Source organism: Panthera leo, chromosome A3 (assembly GCF_018350215.1).
Source record: "Panthera leo isolate Ple1 chromosome A3, P.leo_Ple1_pat1.1, whole genome shotgun sequence".
In the NCBI taxonomy this organism is placed as follows: Eukaryota; Metazoa; Chordata; class Mammalia; order Carnivora; family Felidae; genus Panthera; species Panthera leo.
The window spans coordinates 118,024,357-118,044,224 of NC_056681.1; the positions used below are offsets into that span (position 1 = coordinate 118,024,357).

The 19,868-nt window shown below is 42.7% G+C and overlaps 1 protein-coding gene across 1 annotated transcript; it reads left to right on the forward strand.

The window, feature by feature from the left end:
* The first annotated feature begins 412 nt into the window (after positions 1-412).
* On the forward strand, positions 413-19,556 carry PPM1G (protein phosphatase, Mg2+/Mn2+ dependent 1G). The gene is made up of 10 exons (XM_042933408.1): positions 413-672; positions 13,582-13,651; positions 14,165-14,250; positions 14,832-14,964; positions 15,614-16,029; positions 16,988-17,122; positions 17,469-17,703; positions 18,087-18,216; positions 18,514-18,616; positions 18,942-19,556. The coding sequence occupies exons 1-10, from the start codon at positions 553-555 to the stop codon at positions 19,146-19,148; spliced, it is 1,635 nt and encodes a 544-aa protein (XP_042789342.1). The 5' UTR covers positions 413-552; the 3' UTR covers positions 19,149-19,556.
* The last annotated feature ends 312 nt before the right edge of the window (positions 19,557-19,868 follow it).

A 19,868-nucleotide genomic window follows, 5' to 3' on the forward strand; every position in this document is an offset into this window, starting at 1 on the left:
GTTTGCGGAGTCTGAGCCCGCGATGGGGAGAGGAGGGGGCTGACACACTGGAGGATGGATCCGGAGCGCCGGGTCCGACACAAAAGAGCTTCAGACAAACACGCGACAGGCCAGGGTAGGGCAGCGAAGGTGGGGCGGGGATAGCGGGAGACAGCAGGGGACAGCTCCGGGGGGCCAAACTCTGGCGAAACCGCGGGTGGCAGGCTGAACCACCGTTGGTAGGCGTGACCGCGCCAGTCTCGCGGGAGCGGCCGTTGGGCGGGCCGTTGTCCCCGCGGGCGGGGCGAGTTGCTAAGGAAATGACTTCCCGCAGCGCCGCGCCGTGCCGCGCCGCGCCGGCCGGGCGGGGTCTGGAGCGGCGCCGTTTCCGCTTCCGCTCCGTCTCTGCTCCCGTCCCGTTACCGCCTCCTGGCCGGCCTCGCGCCTTTCACCGGCACCTTGTGTCGGCCGTACTGCCGGGCCCGCTCCTGCCACGCGTGCCCCCGGGGCTCCGGCGCCGGCACGGGTCGCGTCCCGCTCGCCTGCTCCTGAGGCCGCTGGCCAGCAGCCGCCATGGGTGCCTACCTCTCCCAACCCAACACGGTGAAGTGCTCTGGGGACGGGGTCGGCGCCTCGCGCCTGCCGCTGCCCTACGGTTTCTCCGCCATGCAAGGCTGGCGCGTCTCCATGGAGGTGAGGCGGGAGAGGCCCAGAGGCGGGCCGCTGCAGGGCGGGAACCTGACGGAGAAAGGGAGCGGGGGGATGGGGTCATCCCCAGGGAAGGGTCCTTATCGGGAGCGTGCAGCTTTGGCTGCGGCGGCAGTTTGACGGGCGGCAGCGAGAGTGGGCCCGGGGCCGAGAGGGAACTGCCGGTGCTTGGGGACCGTGTGCCGGTGGCCAGTTTGGCGGCGAGAGCTCGGCCATGTGGGGAGAGGCACCTTCCGCCCACTGACCGCCCTCTCCTCGTGCCTTCGCGCCATCCTCTTCTGCCAGCCCAGCCCTCCAGGCTCATAAACGGTGTGAGGTGTAGTGTGGGAGTTAAGATGAAAAGAGGGACGATTTATTCATTTACTTTTGCGAGGACGAAGAGAATAGACGGGAATGACTACTCCCCCCCCGCCTTAAATATGTGATGTGAGAGGCCTTTTTAGACGAGGAGTTTGACAGTGAAAGGAAGCCTAGGCAAGTAGTCTGTTTGAAATTCTCAACACCTAGTTACTTGGCTCTGGGCACCGAATGTTAATTTCAGAAGCTCGCCCTGACCCCTAAGAATTGTCACTCGTTTGTATTCTCTTCAGGGCCTTTTACGACCTTTGGAAAACTTGAGTTTTGTCATTCGGTATCACTACTTTTTTATTATGCTTGATATTTTTTTCCTCGGGATTTTTCTGAAACTTACTCTGTAATTGTCATTTGCCTGTGCTGATTGTAGTTATAGTTTCCTTGACTTGTAATCATTTCATCATAATCTATAAAGAACTTTAACCTGTAAAGAACTGACTTTTCTTTTCTAGAAAATTTCTTCTGGATAAAAGGGAAAGGTGGAAAATTTCTGGATAAAAAGGAGTAATACTGGGCAAAATGGATGTGACACTACAAGGAGAACAGGAAAAACCATGGTAGAAAGGAAAGGTAGAAAGACATGTGTAAGACATGTCTTTGTGAAGAAGAGTGTTGTGAGAGCTAGGCAGAAGGGCCAGGGAAATGCTCTAATTATTTCTGGGATTAAGGGTTTATCCACTTACTAGGTGGGCTTCAGTTTAACAGCCTAATAGTGTCTCCCTCGGGAATTTCTTCAAATCCCTCGCTCCTCCCTGTGGTTAGCTCTGGAATGACAGTATAAACTTAAATGGTTTGTTCTCAGACTCCACTTTCATACCCACAGCAGACTTTAAACAATTCTGTCAGTAGCTATAACATTTCAAGAAGGAAGGGGGTCCTATGGTTCAGCTCATCGAATTTGGCTCCCGCATTTTACAGCTCAGAAATTGAGGCCCAGAAAAGTTAGGACATTTATTTCTTGGTGGAAAGAATCTGGGATGAAACTGTTCAAGACACTTACTGGACACTGTTATCGTCTGTGTCAACCTGAAGCATAGCGTTCATATTCCAGTGTGGTGCTCAGCATTGAGCTTACTGGGTCCTTGGTAAATGTAATTGTCTGAGTGTTAGAAATATTTGGATATAGCTTCAAAAGGAAAACCTTAATGTAAGGTTGGGGTTTGGGTCAGTTGCTAGTCTGGAGGTCCCATTTCTATGGCATTTTCTGTTAATATTGTAAGATTTGAGGTGACTTTCTTATGTTACAGTGAAAAGGCTTTTCTGGCAGGTTTCTCAGTCCTTGTTTTTCACTCTCTTCTCCGCTGCAGTTTTTCTGTTTTGGGGGTACCCTTCTTTCTAGTTTTCTTTACAAACTGAGTTGTTTGGATGTTTAGTTTTCAAAGTTGTTTGCTCAGTGGTTCTGTGCCGTTTGTTTCTCTGCAGGGTATTTCCCTTTATTTTTGGTTTCTCTTCTGGTAATTAGAAAAGGACTTTTTTCATCACCAGCTGTTTGGTTTGTAGAGATCTTGTTAGACTATTCCTTAGATCCTAGTCTTCCTGAGAGGTAACCAGTTCGGGTTTTAAAATCTTCCTATTAAGCTATTTCTGAATTTACCTTTGAATGGTTAAATATACTTAACTAGACCCTCTTGAAGCCCTGCGTGGGGCTATATCAAGTAGTTTTCTGCTACATCAGTAGTTTTCCTTCTGACTTTGATTCCTTTCTGTCCAAAGTATAACATAGTTTCTTTGCTATGGCAAGAAAATAACTATGACTTGTAGCCTCTTAGTGAATCTTATCTTTTCAGAAAGTGTACACACCTGTTCCTCTTAAGCTTTAGGACTCAATTCCACCAGTTTATTAAGTATGTTGACCTTAATTGCTTGGTCCTAATGATTCCTTTGAGGTAAGTTTTTCATGCCAATACACATTACAAGAGGTTGCTCAAATCCTGATTGATGAATAGATTCAGTCTTAGTACTATTTTACCCCTTCTCTTGAGGCAAGGATGGCAACTATCAATAGCTGGCATTTTATACTTTCTGCCTCTCTCCAGCCCCTCTTGCTGTGGAACCAGGGTGTTTTGAGGAGGGGTAAACAAAATACCACAGTTGATGTTCCCTTCCCTTCTTCCTTCTCCATGGTTTGGAGGGATCCTCAAGCTGGTTGAGGTATGTATTTTGGGGGTTAAAAGGTAGGTTGTGGAAGGGTGCCTGAGAAATATATTTGGAAAGGCTCTGAGTTTTTGGTGGCTAATGAGAAATCAAATCTGAAAATAGTTTGAGTTGATGTAGTTTTAAGGGACATGGATACTTTTGGGTTGTGAGGTTCTCTGGAAGTGACAAAACTGCTTTCTATGGGGAGTTAAAATTTTTTCTTTTTAATTCTGTGAAATATATTTGCCTTCTTTAAAAGGCACTATCAATACCTAGGATACACTTTTGAGTAGACTAGCTGTTTATTGCCATATAGAAACTGGCTTATTAGTGGTCATACAGGGGTCACCTAGAATTGAATGTAGAGCATGTTAAGCAGAAAATTCTTAAGATACCTACATGACAGTTTCAATAATTGTATTAATGGGGCAAAATATAAAATGGGATACCACAAGAATGCTGTGGGGTTCCACTTAAGAGAGGGTATCTGAGGCTGAAGAACATGTATTGATTCTTAGATTAGTGCCTCATCTCTGTATCTTAAAGCACTTTTTATTTATTGAACCAGATTAGAATTCCTTTGTCTAGGATGCAGTTAAGCAACTTTTATAAAAGGGCATTTGATTAGCATGTTGTAACTATTCTTCACAATTCAGAGATAGTATGACATGAAATCAAATACATATCCACGCATATGGAGAAATTGTTTTCTACTATATGATTCCTTTATAAGTTCTTAAGCAACAGGAAGTTACAATCAGATTTTATTCCTCAAGATTTCAAGAATATTTTACATAAGTTATTTCTATCGCCCAATCACATAGCAGATGTTACTACTGCTTCTCCACCCTGATCTTCTATTGGGTTATCATCTTGGAATTGTACTTTGAGAGGTAAGGTAAGGAACTGTGCTTTGAATTCGAGTGTGGAAGTTTAATAGATCTGGTCAGTAGTTCTTGCCATTGTGAGCTGTTATTAAAATTGTGCTGTCTGGAAGCATAAACCTTTAGAACTGAACTTGAAGCATCACTGATGTGTAATGACATGCTTTAAACGGAGTACTGATTTCAATGGAGTTTTTGGTTTCCCTTTAGATCCTGTTCAAAGATGCAGTCTATCAACTTTTAATCATATATAGTACTTGAAAATGTATATATGGGTGTCTGGGTGGCACAGTTGGTTAAGCATTCGACTTTGGCTTAGGTCATGATCTCACAGTGTGTGAGTTTGAGCCCCACATTGGGGCTCCACGCTGACAGTGTGGAGAATCCTGCTTGGGATTCTCTTTCCCTCTCTCTGCCCTTCCTCCACTTGCACACGCATGCTCTCTCAAAATAAATAAACTTTAAAAAATTATATGCAGATTGCTTTTTTAAGAATCTTATTGAGATGTAATTCACATGCCATATCCATTTAAAGTGTACATTTCAGTGGTTAATATATTCAGAGTTGTACAACCATTACCACTGTCAATCTTAGAACAGTTTTATCACCCCAAGAAGAAACAATTTAACTATTACCAGTCACTCCGTATCTCCCTTCCTCTAATCCCTAGCAACTGCTAATTTACATGATATTCTATATATTTATCTATTTTTAACATTTCATATAAGTGGAATTATGCATATGTCTCCTTTTATGTCTGCCTTCTTTTACTAAACAATATTTCTAAGAGTCATCCATGTTGTATCATGAATCGGTACTTCATTCTTTTTACTGAATAATATTCCATTGTGTGGACATTTTGTTTATCCATTCATCAGTTGATGGATATTTGTATTTTCATATTTTGGCTATGATGAATAATGATGGTATGAACTTACATTTACAATTTTTTTTTGCGTGGAAATAAGTTTTTATTTCTCTTGAATATATACTAGGAGTGGAATTGCTGCATCATACAGTAACTCCATGTTTAACATTTTGAGGAGATGCCTACCTAACTCTTTGGCAAAGTGGTTGCACCCTTTTACATTTTTACCAGCAATATAGGAAGGAGGGTGTCAATTTCTCTACATCCTCCCTACACTTGTTATCATCTTTTTTATTATAGCCATTTTAGTGGGTGTGAAATGGTATCTCATTGTGGTTGTTATTGTATTTCCCTCGTAGCTTATTATGTTTGAGCATCTTTTCTTGTCTTAATTGCCACTTATATATCTTTTGAGAAATGTTTATTCAGATCCTTTGTCTATTTTTATTGGGTTGTCTTTTTATTGAGATGTAAGAGTTCTTTATATATTTTGGATACAATTTCCTTATCAGATATGATTTGCAAATATTTTCTCCTATTCTGTGGGGTGCCTTTTTGCTTTCTTGTTAGTGTCCTTTGAAGCATGATAACTTTCAATTTTGATGAAGTCCAGTTTCTCTGTTAAGAGTTTTATAATTTTAGCTCTTACATCCATTTTAGATTAATTTTTGTGAATGGTGTAAAGAAGAGGTCCAGTTTCATGCTTTTGCATATGGATATATACTTGTCCCAGCATCATTTGTTAAAAAGGTCATTCTTTTGGGTGCCGGGGTGGTCCAGTCGGTTAAGTGGCCCACTTTGGCTCAGGTCATGATTCCATGGTTTGTGAGTTCAAGCCTTTGTTGGACTCAGCACAGAGCCTACTTCAGATTCTCTGTCTTTCCTTCTCTATCTGCCCCTGCCTGCTCCCCCCACTCTTCAAAAATAAATAAACATAAACTATTTTTTTAAAAAGTCATTCTTTTCCCTCATTAAATTATCTTGGCATCATTGTTAAGATCATTTGACTACAAATAATGGGAATTTATTTCTGGACTCTTAATTCTGTTTCATTGATCTACTTATCATTATGCCAGTACCACACTCTCTTGGTTACCATTGCTTTGTGTTAAGTTTTGAAGTTAGGAAAGTTAAGGAGTGTGAGTTTTCCAACTTTGTTCTTTTTATTGTTTCTTCTTTTCTGGGTCCCTTGTATTTCTGTATGAATTCAGGATCAGCTTGTCAATTTCCGTGCAAAAGGCACTTGGAATTTTGATTGGGCTCGTGCTGAATCTGTAGAATCAGTTGAGGAGTATTGCTACCTTTTACGATATTAAGTCTGTAGTTTTCTTGTAATGTCTGTGTGGCTTTGGTATCGGGATAACACTGGCCTTATAGAATGAGTTGGGAAGTGTTGCCTCCTTTTCTATACATTGGAAGAGTTTGTGAAGAGTTGGTATCATTCTTTTAAAAATAGCTGGTAGAATTTATCAGTGAAGCCATCTGAGACTGGGCTTTTCTTTGTGGGAAGTTTGTGTGTGTGTGTGTGTGTGTGTGTGTGTGTGTGTGTGTGTTTGTGTGTGTTTAATTATTTTATGTTAAGTTGTGATAAAATAAACATAACAAAATTTATTATCTTAACCATTTAAAAATTGTACAGTTCAGTAGTGTTAAGTGTATTCACACTGTTGGGCAACCAGTCTCCAGAAGTGTTTTCATCTTGCAAAACTGAAACTCTATACCAGTTAAACAGCTCCCCATTCCCCTTGCCACCAGCTCCTGGCAACCATTCTACTTCCGGTTTCTATGAATTTGACTATCCTAGGTACCTCATAGAAAGACACATTTGTTATTTTGTGACTGGTTTGTTTCACTTAGCATAATGTCCTCAAGGTTCATCCATGTTATAGCATGTGTCAAAATGTCCTTCCTTTTTAAGGCCGAATAGTATCCATTGTAGGAGTATACCACATTTTCTTTATCCATTCATCTGTTGGTGGACACTTAGGTTGTTTCTACCTTTTAGCTGTTAGGGATAAAGCTGCTGTGAACATGGATATACAAACACATCTTCAAGATGCTGCTGCAAAATCCAAGACTAAGGTGTCTGCTGAGGACCCACTTTCAGGTTCATAGATAGCTGCCTTCTAGATGTATTTTCAAGGCAAGGGAGCTCTCTGGGGTCTCTTTATAAGGGCACTAATCTCATTCATGAGGGCTCCTCCTTCATGACCTAATTACCTCCCAAACACCCCACCTCCAGACAACATCACATTGGGGATTACATTTCAACATAGGAATTGTAGGGAGACACAAAACATTCATTCTGTAGCACTGAAGTAATATATGCATATAATTTTAAAAGTCAGATAGTAATACATGACTTTTTAAAACCAAAAATGTAGTTCCCAACCACTTCAACCTTTTACTCTTAGTTTGTAAAGATTTAGATAAATTTATGCATCATAAATCTAAATGGCTGGTCATCCATGAAAACAGGAACTTTTGTGGATGTATTTATAACCTTAGGAGATTGACATCAGGCAGGATAACCAGGCTTTTATTCATACAGATCCATTGGTTGTCTAGAAGGTCAAAAGGTTCTGTGTGATATATGATTTAAGTAAGGCAAGGCCTAAGAGTCCTGACTCAGGTGACCTGTGTGTTCTGAGTCATCTCCTCCAGACTATCAGTGGTTATTGTTTTATGATACATCTCTGGGTTTAGAGTAGGAAATGAAGGAGGAGGCATCCATAAGGTATTTGTCCTGAGGCAACTGGGGACTCACTGTCAAAAACAGACATGGAAGTCGTATGATGTTGCAGAACCTACTTTTAGGCCCAAAAGCTGTAAAGACTTTTTATTTATTTATTTATTTTAAGCTATAAAAACATTTAAGGCAATCTTTGCTTTGATGCTGGTTTACAATCTAGTTTGGGACCTAAGAGTCTCTTTTCCCCCATGGAATGCTGGATAATAATACAAGATAGTATATTCTGAGTTTAGAAAGAGGAATGATCAGAGTATTGGTGTGACTGAGAAAGATTTCTTAGAGCTGGTAAGACTAACTGGACCTTGCGGAGAGTTTATAAAATGGGACAGAAGGAGAGGAGGAAAGTGGAAGGAGAAGAAGAAGGATATTAGAAAGAGGAAAGACTGAGGCATGCTTGCTACCTTGCTAGGTTGGGGTGATCAGTTCAAGAGTGGAGTAGTTTCTTTTGGGGAATGGTATGAAAGGTAAGAGATTAGGTTATAGAGATGGGTAGGAATGATGATTGAGTGCCTTTAACTGCTTGTAAGTTATGTGGAATTAATCTGATATGCAGTAGAATCCATTGAAGCTTCTAGCAATAAAATATTGGGAAGTATAATCTGGTATCTGGATGTATGTAGGTTGGATTACAGGGGCAGAGAGTAGAGGCAGGAGAGAAGATAAAATGCTATTAAGAGTAAAGTAATTCATGAACAAAGTCATGAAGGAAAACTTAGTAGGACTTGGTGATGGATGGTGGAAGAGAGCCAGGAAGTCAAGGAGGTCTGGTATTAAGTGTTGCCTAGGAAAGATTCCATGAACAGAAATAAGACCTGTAGGGGAAGTTCTGAGTGTTTGAAGACTGCTGAGTTTCTGTTTATATATGTTAAGTTTGAAGTGGAGAAAGGCATCCTATAGAAAGAGGCAACTGGAACTTCACAGAACCCACGAGAACTTTCAAGAAAGCTGACACGGTTTTTACTATTTAATTATATACAATAGTTGGGAAAAATGAAGCCTGCAAAATAGCTATTTGGGTTGCTGTTATGGTTATCGCCTGCTCTGTGTAGTAAGATCTTGAAGGAAAAGGTTTTGAGATCAGGAGTTTAAGCATGTAAATCTAAAATGATCATTTAAAAAAAATAAATACATAAATAAAAAAATAAGAGAGATCATTTTAACCAGTTTCCAATAAATGGTTTAATGGATGCTTTGTTGAATTAAAAAAAAAGGGGGGGAGAAACACTGCTTTGGAGGCAGAAGTGAAGGAGAGGTTAGGTAAAGCTGTAGAAAAATTTTGAGGTAGAATAGAGATGATGAAGTAGTTCTTGATATATGACCTTGATCTAAGTAAAGCAAGAGGTTAGCTCATCTGCTAAGAGTGAAAGAAGAGCATTGGGAACTTGAACAGTGTGGGAAAGGTTTATGACTGGCTGCAGTTAATATATTTAAGTGTCAATGCAAAACACTAAAAAATGCTGAATGATGGAAGTAGGTGCACAAACAACCAACATGATTTCATGACATTTTATGACTAGCAATACTTAGTGGCTCTGATTCAGGTGTAAAGAAAGCAGTTGGTCGGGTTATACGAGGTTGGATGAGTTTTTCTAGATTGCTAAGAGACAGTGTTGAAATACTTGGCTCTGGCTCAGCAAGGGTCAGAGAGAAAGAAAAGCAAGGGTAGGTAAAGGTATGGAGGCAATGAACAGAGATGCAAAAGGGGAAACGAAAGTGCTTAGAGAAGGTAGTTCCAGGTGATAATATAGATCCAAAGACTCACCAGGCAGTAGAAGGGAAGGTAATGTGGAGTAGTTCTAGGAACTGACACCTCAAGGTATAAGGTGAATCTATGTTGGGCATCATCTATGGATGATTCCTCTATCATTGAAGAGAAAATGGAGGCACACCAAGAGATAACTGGCCAGTGATCATGTGGTATATTGTAGCGTGGCAATTCAGAAGACAGTTCATAGGTTCGTTTTACTGTCATAAACATTCAAACTGGAATAATATGGCATATTGTACAAAAATTTTAAATGTAGAAAAGCAGAATAATTATTATTACCCAACTCTTACTCTCCATGCAGTTTGATACATAATGTGGTCTTCCAGATTTCTAGCATATGTGGTTTTTTTCCTCTCTTTTTGTCACTTAGTATATTGTGGACTTATTTCTAAATTAACGCATATTTATTTCTAACGTTTATTTATTTTTGAGACAATGCAAGAGACAGAGTGCAAGCAGCAGAGGGGCAGACAGAGGGAGACACAGAATCCAAAGCGGGCTCCAGGCTTTGAGCTGTCAGCCCAGAGCCAGACCTGGGGCTCGAACTCACAAACCATGAGATATGACCTGAGCCGAAGTCGGACGCTTAACCGACTGAGCCACTCAGGTGCCCCAACGCATATTTATTTCTAATAACTGCATGTATTCTTTTGGAAGGATGTACTACTTGTAATCTAATCTCTTCATGGATATTTTGATGTTTATAGTTGTTCTTTACTATAAATAATGCTGTAATGAACATTATTATACATATTCTTGTACCCTTGTCTTATTACTTCCATAAAATAAGCTTTTAGAAGTCCAATTACTGTATCAAAGGGCATGCACATTTGAAATTTTGATACATATTACCAAATTGTGCTCCAGGAAGGCTGTACTATTTATATTCTTGCTGATCAGGATATGAGAATGTGTTTTTATTTAACTCTTTTTTTTTTTTTTTTAATGTTTATTTTTGAGAGAGAGAGAGACAGAGACAGAGTGTGAGCAGGGGAGGGGCAGAGAGAGAGGGAGACACAGAATCCACAGCAAGCTCCAGGCTCTGAGCTGTCAGCACAGAGCCCGATGCGAGGCTTGAACTCACAGACTGTGAGATCGTGACCTGAGCTGAAGTCGGATGCTCAACCAGCTGAGCCACCCAGGCGCCCCTACTTCACTCTTATTACCACTGGTTATTATTAATCTTTTCCATTATTTTAATTTGCACAAAAGGATATTTCCTTGTTTTTAATGTTCGTTTCTTTGCTGTTGAGGTTAAGTATTTTTTCATATGTTCACTGAGATTAGATCTACTTCAATGCTTTTGTGAGAAGTAGATGAGGAAGTCAAAAAGGTAATTTGAATAGAGTTGTGGGTTCAAAAGAGATGGTGCAGCTTTGACTTAGAGTGGCATTGCGGGACAGAGAAAGACCGATTGATTGTCCTATTCCACTGGGAAGCAGTGGACAAAAAGACTGCTCTTCCCTCCCCTATCAAAAAAGTGGAATTAGTTGGAATGATTTCTCAAATTTCAGTGAAATATTGAGTCTCCTAAAAATATTTAATTTACTTTTGAAAAAGCTAAACATTCCCATGGCTCAGTCTTGCTCCCACCCCACAGTTAACCTGCTTTTCTTAGTTTTCTGTGTATCCGTATGGTATTACAGTGTGAGAAGACAAATATCTATTCCATGCTCCCTCTTCTTACACAAAAGCAGTTTACTAAATATAGCATTCTGTACTTGCTTTCCTTCTGCACTTTGTTTTCTTTATTTAACAAAATATCTTGGAGATCTTCCATGAGTTTTTTTTTTTTGTTTTTTTTTTTTGTTTTTTTTTTTTTTAAGGAAAGCAATACTTGTGGAACTCCAGATTTCACTAAAACAATTTTAATTTAATGTTACCTAAATGTGCACAAACAGAACTGGGCATAACTTCCATGCCAACACACCATACTACAAAATCATCAGAATTAAAGTCAACGTCAATATGACAACTGTTTTGCCAAAACTAGTTAGATACTCACAGCACGACTTAGGTAGTGACTGCTGAGGTATAGTTTCTTATGGCTTTAGCAAGCCTTTACACACTCATACCTTTGCCAATTCAGTTCTCCCACCACTTTTCTATAATCCAACCCAGTCCTCCTCCGTTCTGCCTTTTCTTTATTCCATAGCACCATCCTCTTTCTGTAAGTGTTCTATCATAATGCTATATGATTTACTTATTTATTGTGTTTATGTGTATTTCCCTCATGAGAATGTAAGGTTTTTTATGAAGTACAGATCTTCATTTTATTCACTGATATATTCCAAATACCCAGAACTGATCCTGGCACATAGCGGATAGTCAGATATTTGGTGAAGAAATGAGTGAATGAACAAATGAAGTCTGAGAACCACTTGTGAAGGATGTTGGAGCAATAGATAGTCATATAGGTCAAAAGATGAGAGAAGAAGTAGGTTCAGTAAGGTCTAACCCTGGCTTAGACAGAAGGGAGGCCAGTGTGGCTGGTGGTGGAGTGGTTGGGAGAGGGTGAAGATGATGTGTGGTTGGTAGTGCTCTCTGGATCCTGGGGATGAGACTCAGAGGCAGTTATTGACAACCTTAGATAGGCCATTGTGTGCCCTCCATGGCAGCCCGTTAGATTCTGGGACACTTTCTCCTGGAATCAATGAGAGGGAAATACAAAATAGCTATTTTTCCATTCTCTCATTTACTACCTTAAAATAGCTTTTATTTTTAGGGTGCCTGGGTGGCTCAGTCGGTTAAGTGTCCGACTCTTGATTTCGGCTCAGGTCATGATCTCACGGTTTGGGAGTTTGAGCTCCCGCATCGGGCTCTGTGCTGACAGCGTAGAGCCTGCTTGGGATTCTCTCTCTGCCCGTCTCCTACGCATGCCCTCTCTCTCTCTCAAAATAAATAAACTTAAGAAAAATAGCTTTTATTTTCTAGGTTTGTATAACGAAGGCATAGTCTTATTTCAGGGACAACAGAAGAACCACTGCACTGATTTCCTAAGATTGATACAACTAGAAAAATTTAAATGCCAGAAAGAGGAGGAGAACCATTGACTTACACGGGGATAATCAATCAAAGTAAATAGCTGATTGCATTCTTTTTGTTTGTAGAAAGTACCTAAAAGAGAGGTGGGGTTGTTTTCCCAGATGGGGCAGAGTAAGCTGCAGCACATGCTCACCTAGGTTCAGTGGTCTTGGCTTGAACTATGGCACAGACTAGAATATTTGCTTGGGGTGGCAGAGTTTTGTGATTAGAAGAATTTGATCAGTTCCAGCCTTCCAACCATGATGTTGTTGCAGCAGGGCCATTGCAGACTTCTCTTCAGGTGTACTATGCCATCAGTGTTGAATGATATGTCATTTCCATCTGGGGGTAGGAGGTGGGAAGGCTGATCATATGGGGCATTGTAAATTTTAGTTAACAAAATCTAAGCACAGTATAGTTTTAAGAATATTATTTATTGGGAAGATTCTTTTGTAAATATATCCTCTGCCTAGCCTGAGGGCAACTTCATGAGTGAGTTAAACTTAGAAGAGGGAATAATTTATTTAGATGGTGCTTTGGGAAAGTGGCAGTATAAGTGTATATAGTTTTACAAATTTCTAGTGCTTTCTCTTAGGCTGTTTTAGGATTCTCCCAGAAACTTTTCAGACTGGTAATGCCCTCAGGTCTCTTTTTGCTATCTTCCCTAGGATTTTCTTCCTTGAAGTTCACTGATTCATAGAATGGGTCTGGAAGAGACTTTAAAGCCTTTATTCTGGTTCTTCCCATAGTTGCCGCAAACCAAAAGGGTCAGGTCTAGAGTTCCAACAGTCAAACATTCTGCCATCTGGACTCCGAGATCTCCTAGGCTGAGGCTGCTAGACTGCAGAGAAAGTGAACTGATTCGTTTCTCTCCCTTCCTTTCCTCCCCTACTTCCCTCCCTTGCCTTGCTTCCTTTCTCCCTCCCCTGTATTTCTTTTCTTATTTTATCATCCCGTTTCCTTTCTTATTTCTAGGCCATGTAGTTCAGCCAGGGAAGGGTTAGTGAGATTAAGGTGTGAAGGAAATCCTCATGACCTGAGTGAGGTGGCAGAAGGAAGAACATCCTTTGATCTTGAGAAATGCTAATTATGCTCTCTTTTTCCTAGGATGCTCACAACTGTATTCCTGAGCTGGACAGTGAGACAGCAATGTTTTCTGTCTATGATGGACATGGAGGTAATGGTAGCAGATCATATTGGTGACATTCTTGAACCCTAGTTCTAGACTTTAGAGGGCAAGAACAGGTCCTTTGTTCTTTTCCTTTCCAAGGTTCTGGTTGTAAGATATCGTTTCCATTCCTAGTGCTGTTTTTCTCTATTCTGCCATTCTACCTTCCTAGCTGGATATTGTATTGGTTTATAATCTCACCAGACCTTGTTTTAATCTGAAAAGCCTCTTCCTATATTACAATTTATCTTTTTTCCACTGAGAATTAAGTATGCAGGTAAGAAAAGACAAAAGGTATATTAACATAGCCCTGAGAGAGTTGATGGTGAAATCCATTTTCTGGATCAGAACTTCCTAAACAGTTGTCTTTCAAATTGTATAAGTTAAAAGTGTAAGTTGTCTTTCAGTTGTATAAGGTATTCATTTCTTCAACCCTTGGGGTTCAGTCCAGTATGGCATGTAAATATTATATACCTTTATATGTGGGAAGCAGTGCTCTGGGTGACCTTACCTGTTTCCTAGGGGAGGAAGTTGCCTTGTACTGTGCCAAATATCTTCCTGATATCATCAAAGATCAGAAGGCCTACAAAGAAGGCAAGCTACAAAAGGTCTGTCTTATCGTAATGCTCCTTCTCTACTTCTGTAGTCTCTCCCTTATTTTCCAGTCCTGTGGTTTTTCCTTTCTTGTTGCCGGTAAGCTGCTGCTTACTGCATTTCTTTCTTTCTTTTTTTTTTTTTTTAACGTTTATTTATTTTTGAGACAGAGAGAGACAGAGCGTGAATGGGGGAGGGTCAGAGAGAGGGAGACACAGAATCTGAAACAGGCTCCAGACTCTGAGCTGTCAGCACAGAGTCCGACGCGGGGCTCGAACTCACGGACCGCGAGATCATGACCTGAGCTGAAGTCGGCCGCCCAACCGACTGAGCCACCCAGGCACCCCTGCTTACTGCATTTCTTAAAGAATTCTATACCCCAAACAAGCTTATCCTCACTTGAGCCTTCTTAGAGTTGCCTCATTATTCCCAGGTCTCTGAACTGGTTTTTATTTATATGTGAGTGTCTCCTCATGTGGCAGATCACCCTGTAACTTGCACGCCATTTTTGTACCCAGATTGTATACAGGCAATTTATTTTGTACCTCCTGTACTTTTTCTGACACTTGCCTTATACTCTTTTGCTTATATCCAGGCATTAGAAGATGCCTTCTTGGCTATTGATGCCAAACTGACCACTGAGGAAGTCATAAAGGAGTTGGCACAGATTGCAGGGCGACCCACTGAGGATGAGGATGAAAAAGAAAAAGTAGCTGATGAAGATGATGGTGAGTGTTGCTGGCATCCCTTGTTTGAGAGGAAATCTGCATTTTAAAGAACTCTTCTTTAATATATATTATTTCAGTGTCAATTCTAAGAGAGGATGACTTCATACGGACTTGGGGAGTCCCCACATTAGAGAACCTTATGTTCTGCTACACTACATGAGGTTATGAAGGGAGAAAAAATTAACCTTTGTGCCTAGTGTCCATAGCTGTAAGCATTTTATATATATTTTGTCATTGTGGTAGGGTCTCTCTGGTTCCTGTTAATGTTTATGTGACCTCTTTTTTCTAGACAGGAGTTGTCATTAGCCTCAGCAGCCAGTCCTTAAGCCTGGGCTGTAGGCCTAAGACTAGCATCGTGGGCTTCCTGGGTCCTCAGCCATAATGGGCTTTCTACTTATCAATCAAAAATAAGAGGTGATAAGAGAACTATAGTAACTAGTGTTCCTTTGACTAAGAAGAGGGTGCAACTCAAAGACTAAAGGAAGTCTATGCAGGCAGACGTTATCTGAGAAGAAACCAAAGGGGTCTTCTGAGACCCCAGGGAGTGGGGAAGTTGGAACTCAGGCCTGTAAAGGCTGGGAGGCAGGAAAAAGGACTGGTCCTATGAAGAGTCTGGTGTGGGGGTACTGATTCAGCCTCTTCCCTGCAGTGGACAATGAGGAAGCTGCGCTGCTGCATGAAGAGGCTACCATGACTATTGAAGAGCTGCTCACGCGCTACGGGCAGAACTGTCACAAGGGTGCTCCCCACAGCAAATCTGGAGCTGGGACAGGCGAGGAACCAGGGTCCCAGGGCCTCAATGGGGAAGCCGGACCTGAGGACCCATCTAGGGAAACTTCTTCAGAGGAAAATGGCCCCACAGCCAAGGCCCACACAGGCCTTTCCTCCAACTCAGAACGTGGGACTGAGGCAGGCCAAGGTGGCGAACCTGGCACTCCCACTGGTGAGGCTGGGCCTTCCTGCTCTTCAGCCTCTGACAAGCTGCCTCGAATTGCTAAGTCCAAGTTCTTTGAGGACAGTGAGGATGAGTCAGATGAGGCAGAGGAGGAAGAGGAAGACAGTGAGGTAAGGGCCAGTGGGAGCAGACAGATACTGAATTTGCAGAAAAGGCCTGTTTGGTTACCATACATAGCTTTCAACTCCTTTCCTTCTCTCTCTCTCTCTTTTTTTAAGTAATTGCTACACCCACCATGGGGCTTAAACTCACAACCCCAAGATCAAGAGTTGCATGCTCTACTAAGCTTGGTGCCCACCATCTTCTCTTATTTTTACAGCAATCCCCAAGGCCTATATTCCAGGCTTTTCTTGAATTCATTATCTCCACCAACATAGGAACCATTAGCCCTCTAACCTCTTCCTTTTTCGATACTATAACATACAGATCTAGTTCTAGCCTTTCAGAGTCTGTCTTTTATTATTATTATTATTATTATTTTTTTTTTTTTTTTTTTTTTTTTTAATGTTTCTTTTTGAGAGAGAGAGGGAGAGACAGACATAGTGTGAGCAGGGGAAGGGTGGAGAGAGAGGGAGATGCAGAATCTGAAGCAGGCTCTAGGCTCTGAGCTGTCAGCACAGAGCCCAGTGCAGGGCTCAAACTCACGAACCATGAGATCATGACCTGAGCTGAAGTCGGATGCTTAACCGACTGAGCCACCCCAGGCGCCCCAGAGTCTGTCTCCAAGAGAGAACAGGAAGGTAGGGATTGTTACTTTAGATATTTGGATATTTCCTTCTCTGAGCCACTTATTTTCTGGCCATGTTGCCTGAAAGGTACTTTTGGCTGAGAGCCCTGGCCTTTTGCAGGACTTACTATTCGTGACTTCCGAACCCAGTTTAGGATATCAGTCATACCCATCTGGCCCTCTCCCCTCCCCTGGATTTTTCTATCATGATCATATAGTTGCATCTTTCATTGTTCTCAGAATCCGTGTTCAGGCCGGGCTCTTGGTTCTGAGTACAAGTTGGGGGGAGGGGGGCAGGGGGTCATCCCAGTCTCAGCAGCCTGGGATCATCCCTCTGGCAGGAATGCAGTGAGGAAGAGGATGGCTACAGCAGTGAAGAAGCAGAGAATGAGGAAGATGAGGATGACACTGAGGAGGCTGAAGAAGACGAGGAAGAAGAGGAGATGATGGTGCCTGGCATGGAAGGCAAAGAGGAGGTGTGTAGGGAAGGGGAGCAATGAGTCTGGAAAAGCCAAGAGGCAAATGTAATTCCCCTGATTGTCATTTGGTGACAGGGGATCTCCTTGCTGCCTTAGTACTGAAGTCCTGGTGATGCAGGGATTTATGCTACAAGTGGAACTAGGTCTTCAGGGTAAAATTAGCTCAGAAAAGAAAGAGAGCATGCTCTGGTCTTTGGAAAGATTACGTTCATGCCTCTCCTGTTTGTTAAAGCTCTCTTGGTGGTCCCAGTGAAGAGAAGAAAGCATAAGTGAATGGTTGGGGAGCACCAATGAGGAGCTTGTGTCCAGAAGCTCCCATGATGCTTCCTTTCTTCCTCTTAAGCCTGGCTCTGACAGCGGCACAACAGCGGTGGTGGCCCTGATACGAGGGAAGCAGTTGATTGTAGCCAATGCGGGAGACTCTCGTTGTGTGGTGTCTGAGGCTGGCAAAGCTTTAGACATGTCCTATGACCACAAACCAGAGGATGAAGTGGAGCTAGCGCGCATCAAGAATGCTGGTGGCAAGGTCACCATGGATGGGCGAGTCAACGGGGGCCTCAACCTCTCCAGAGCCATTGGTAAGGGCCAGGAAAGCATGGGAAAGACTTCTGGGGTCTTACTCTCTCTTTCAGACTACCTAGTAGCAAACTTTAATCTTAATAGGCCCATGTACCTTGCCAAGTACTTTGGTATCTATTATTATCTCTGTCCTTAAAACATCTCCATGAGATAGGTAAGATAGCTGTCATTTTTGGATGATGAAAAAGGTGAGTGACCTACCTAAGGTTTAGCAACCTGAAAATAGGGCTGCAACTAGAAAAACTGGAACACAGTTTTTCATTCACTTAGATTATGGAACTTTGCCAAGAAGGGAAATGAATGGCAAGGCTTTACCAGCCCTAAGCACAGGTCTGTGGGGAGTGCCTAAACTACTCATCAACCAGCCGTTCCTTTACTTCAGGAGACCACTTCTACAAGAGAAATAAGAACTTGCCACCTGAGGAACAGATGATTTCAGCCCTTCCTGACATCAAGGTGCTGACTCTCACTGACGACCACGAATTCATGGTCATTGCCTGTGATGGCATATGGTGAGCACCAGCGGAATGCCCTAAAATTCCCTCTTTTATGCAGCATTACTTCTCTTACAGGTCTCTGAGCTGGTTTGGTTTTATCATCCCTCTAATGGCTGCATTCAGCACCTTTTCTCAAGCTGCTCTAGAATTAGAGCCTAGGCAGACACCTTGGTGTCAAAACCCCCAAGCCTAAGGCAGAGCTAAGGATATCTTTGTAGGTATTTGCATTGGCCCTGGGGGGCTATCACCTCTCTCTACACTCCTCTATTCTGCTTTGTTGGGACTAAAGAAGAGTATTGTTTTTGACCCCAGGAATGTGATGAGCAGCCAGGAAGTTATAGACTTTATTCAATCAAAGATCAGTCAGCGTGATGAAAATGGGGAGCTTCGGTTATTGTCATCCATTGTGGAAGAGGTGAGTCCCAGGGTGGAGGAGAAGAGGGTGTCTGGTCTGCATAGCCAAGGTTTTGTCTTTGGACCAGAGCTAAGACCAGAGCTGGTAATTAAGTATCCTTAATTACTGACTGATGCCAAACTCTGACTAGAAAGTTCCACCTTCCTTCATTTTCCTAACATATCCTCATGCCTCTTACGCTAGCAAGTGGCCTGTTTTGGGACATCCGTTGCCTGTTCCCCTCCTTCTGCCACCCTGTCTCAGCACAGTCAGCCCTCTTGTGGGGGCTTAGGTTCCTAGGAGGGTATTCAAACCCTGAAGCTGAGCTGCCCTGTCCCTTTTGTAGCTGCTGGATCAGTGCCTGGCACCAGATACTTCTGGGGACGGTACAGGGTGTGACAACATGACCTGCATCATCATTTGCTTCAAGCCCCGAAACACAGCAGAGCTTCAGCCAGAGAGTGGCAAGCGGAAACTGGAGGAGGTGCTCTCTTCTGAGGGGGCTGAAGAAAATGGCAACAGTGACAATAAGAAGAAAGCCAAGCGGGACTAACGGTTGTCCAGACCCCTGCCCACCTAGACTGTTTTCTGAGCCCTCTGGACCTGAGACTGAGTTTTGTCTTTTTCCTTTAGCCTTAGCAGTGGTTATGAGGTGTGCAGGGGGAGCTGGGTGGCTTTACTCAGCCCATTCCAAAGAGGGCTCTCCCTCCACACAGCAGCCTGGGAGCCTCTGCTGTCTTCCCTGGCCTTCTCCTTGCTCCTTGGGGCTCATCACCGGTTCTGTGCCTGTGCTCTGTTGTGTTGGAGGGAAGACTGGCGGTTCTGGTTTTTACTCTGTGAACTTTATTTAAGGACATTCTTTTTTATTGGCGGCTCCATGGCCCCCAGCCGCTTGCACCCGCTCTCTGTTGTACACTTTCAATCAACACTTTTTCAGACTAAAGGCCAAAACCTAATTGTGCCCGTGGTGTCCTTTTTTCAATACTGCTGTTCTGTCCGGCCCACCCAGAGTTCCCTGGGTGGGCCCCAGACTCGACCTCATTGATGGCTCTACCAAGCCCCTCTGCGTATTCGTGTGCGTGCCTGTATGTGCGCGCGCCCTCCACAGTGCATGTGCCCCACGTCCGTGTGTGTGTGTGTGTGTGTGTGTGTGTGTGTGTGTGTGTGTGTGTCCGTTCGTCCGTCCCAAGAATATGGGGCAGAGGGGGCCCAGGTATTGCAACTCCCTGAGCTGCTGGCAGGCTGGCGTAGCGTCATGGCTCATCCTCACCCC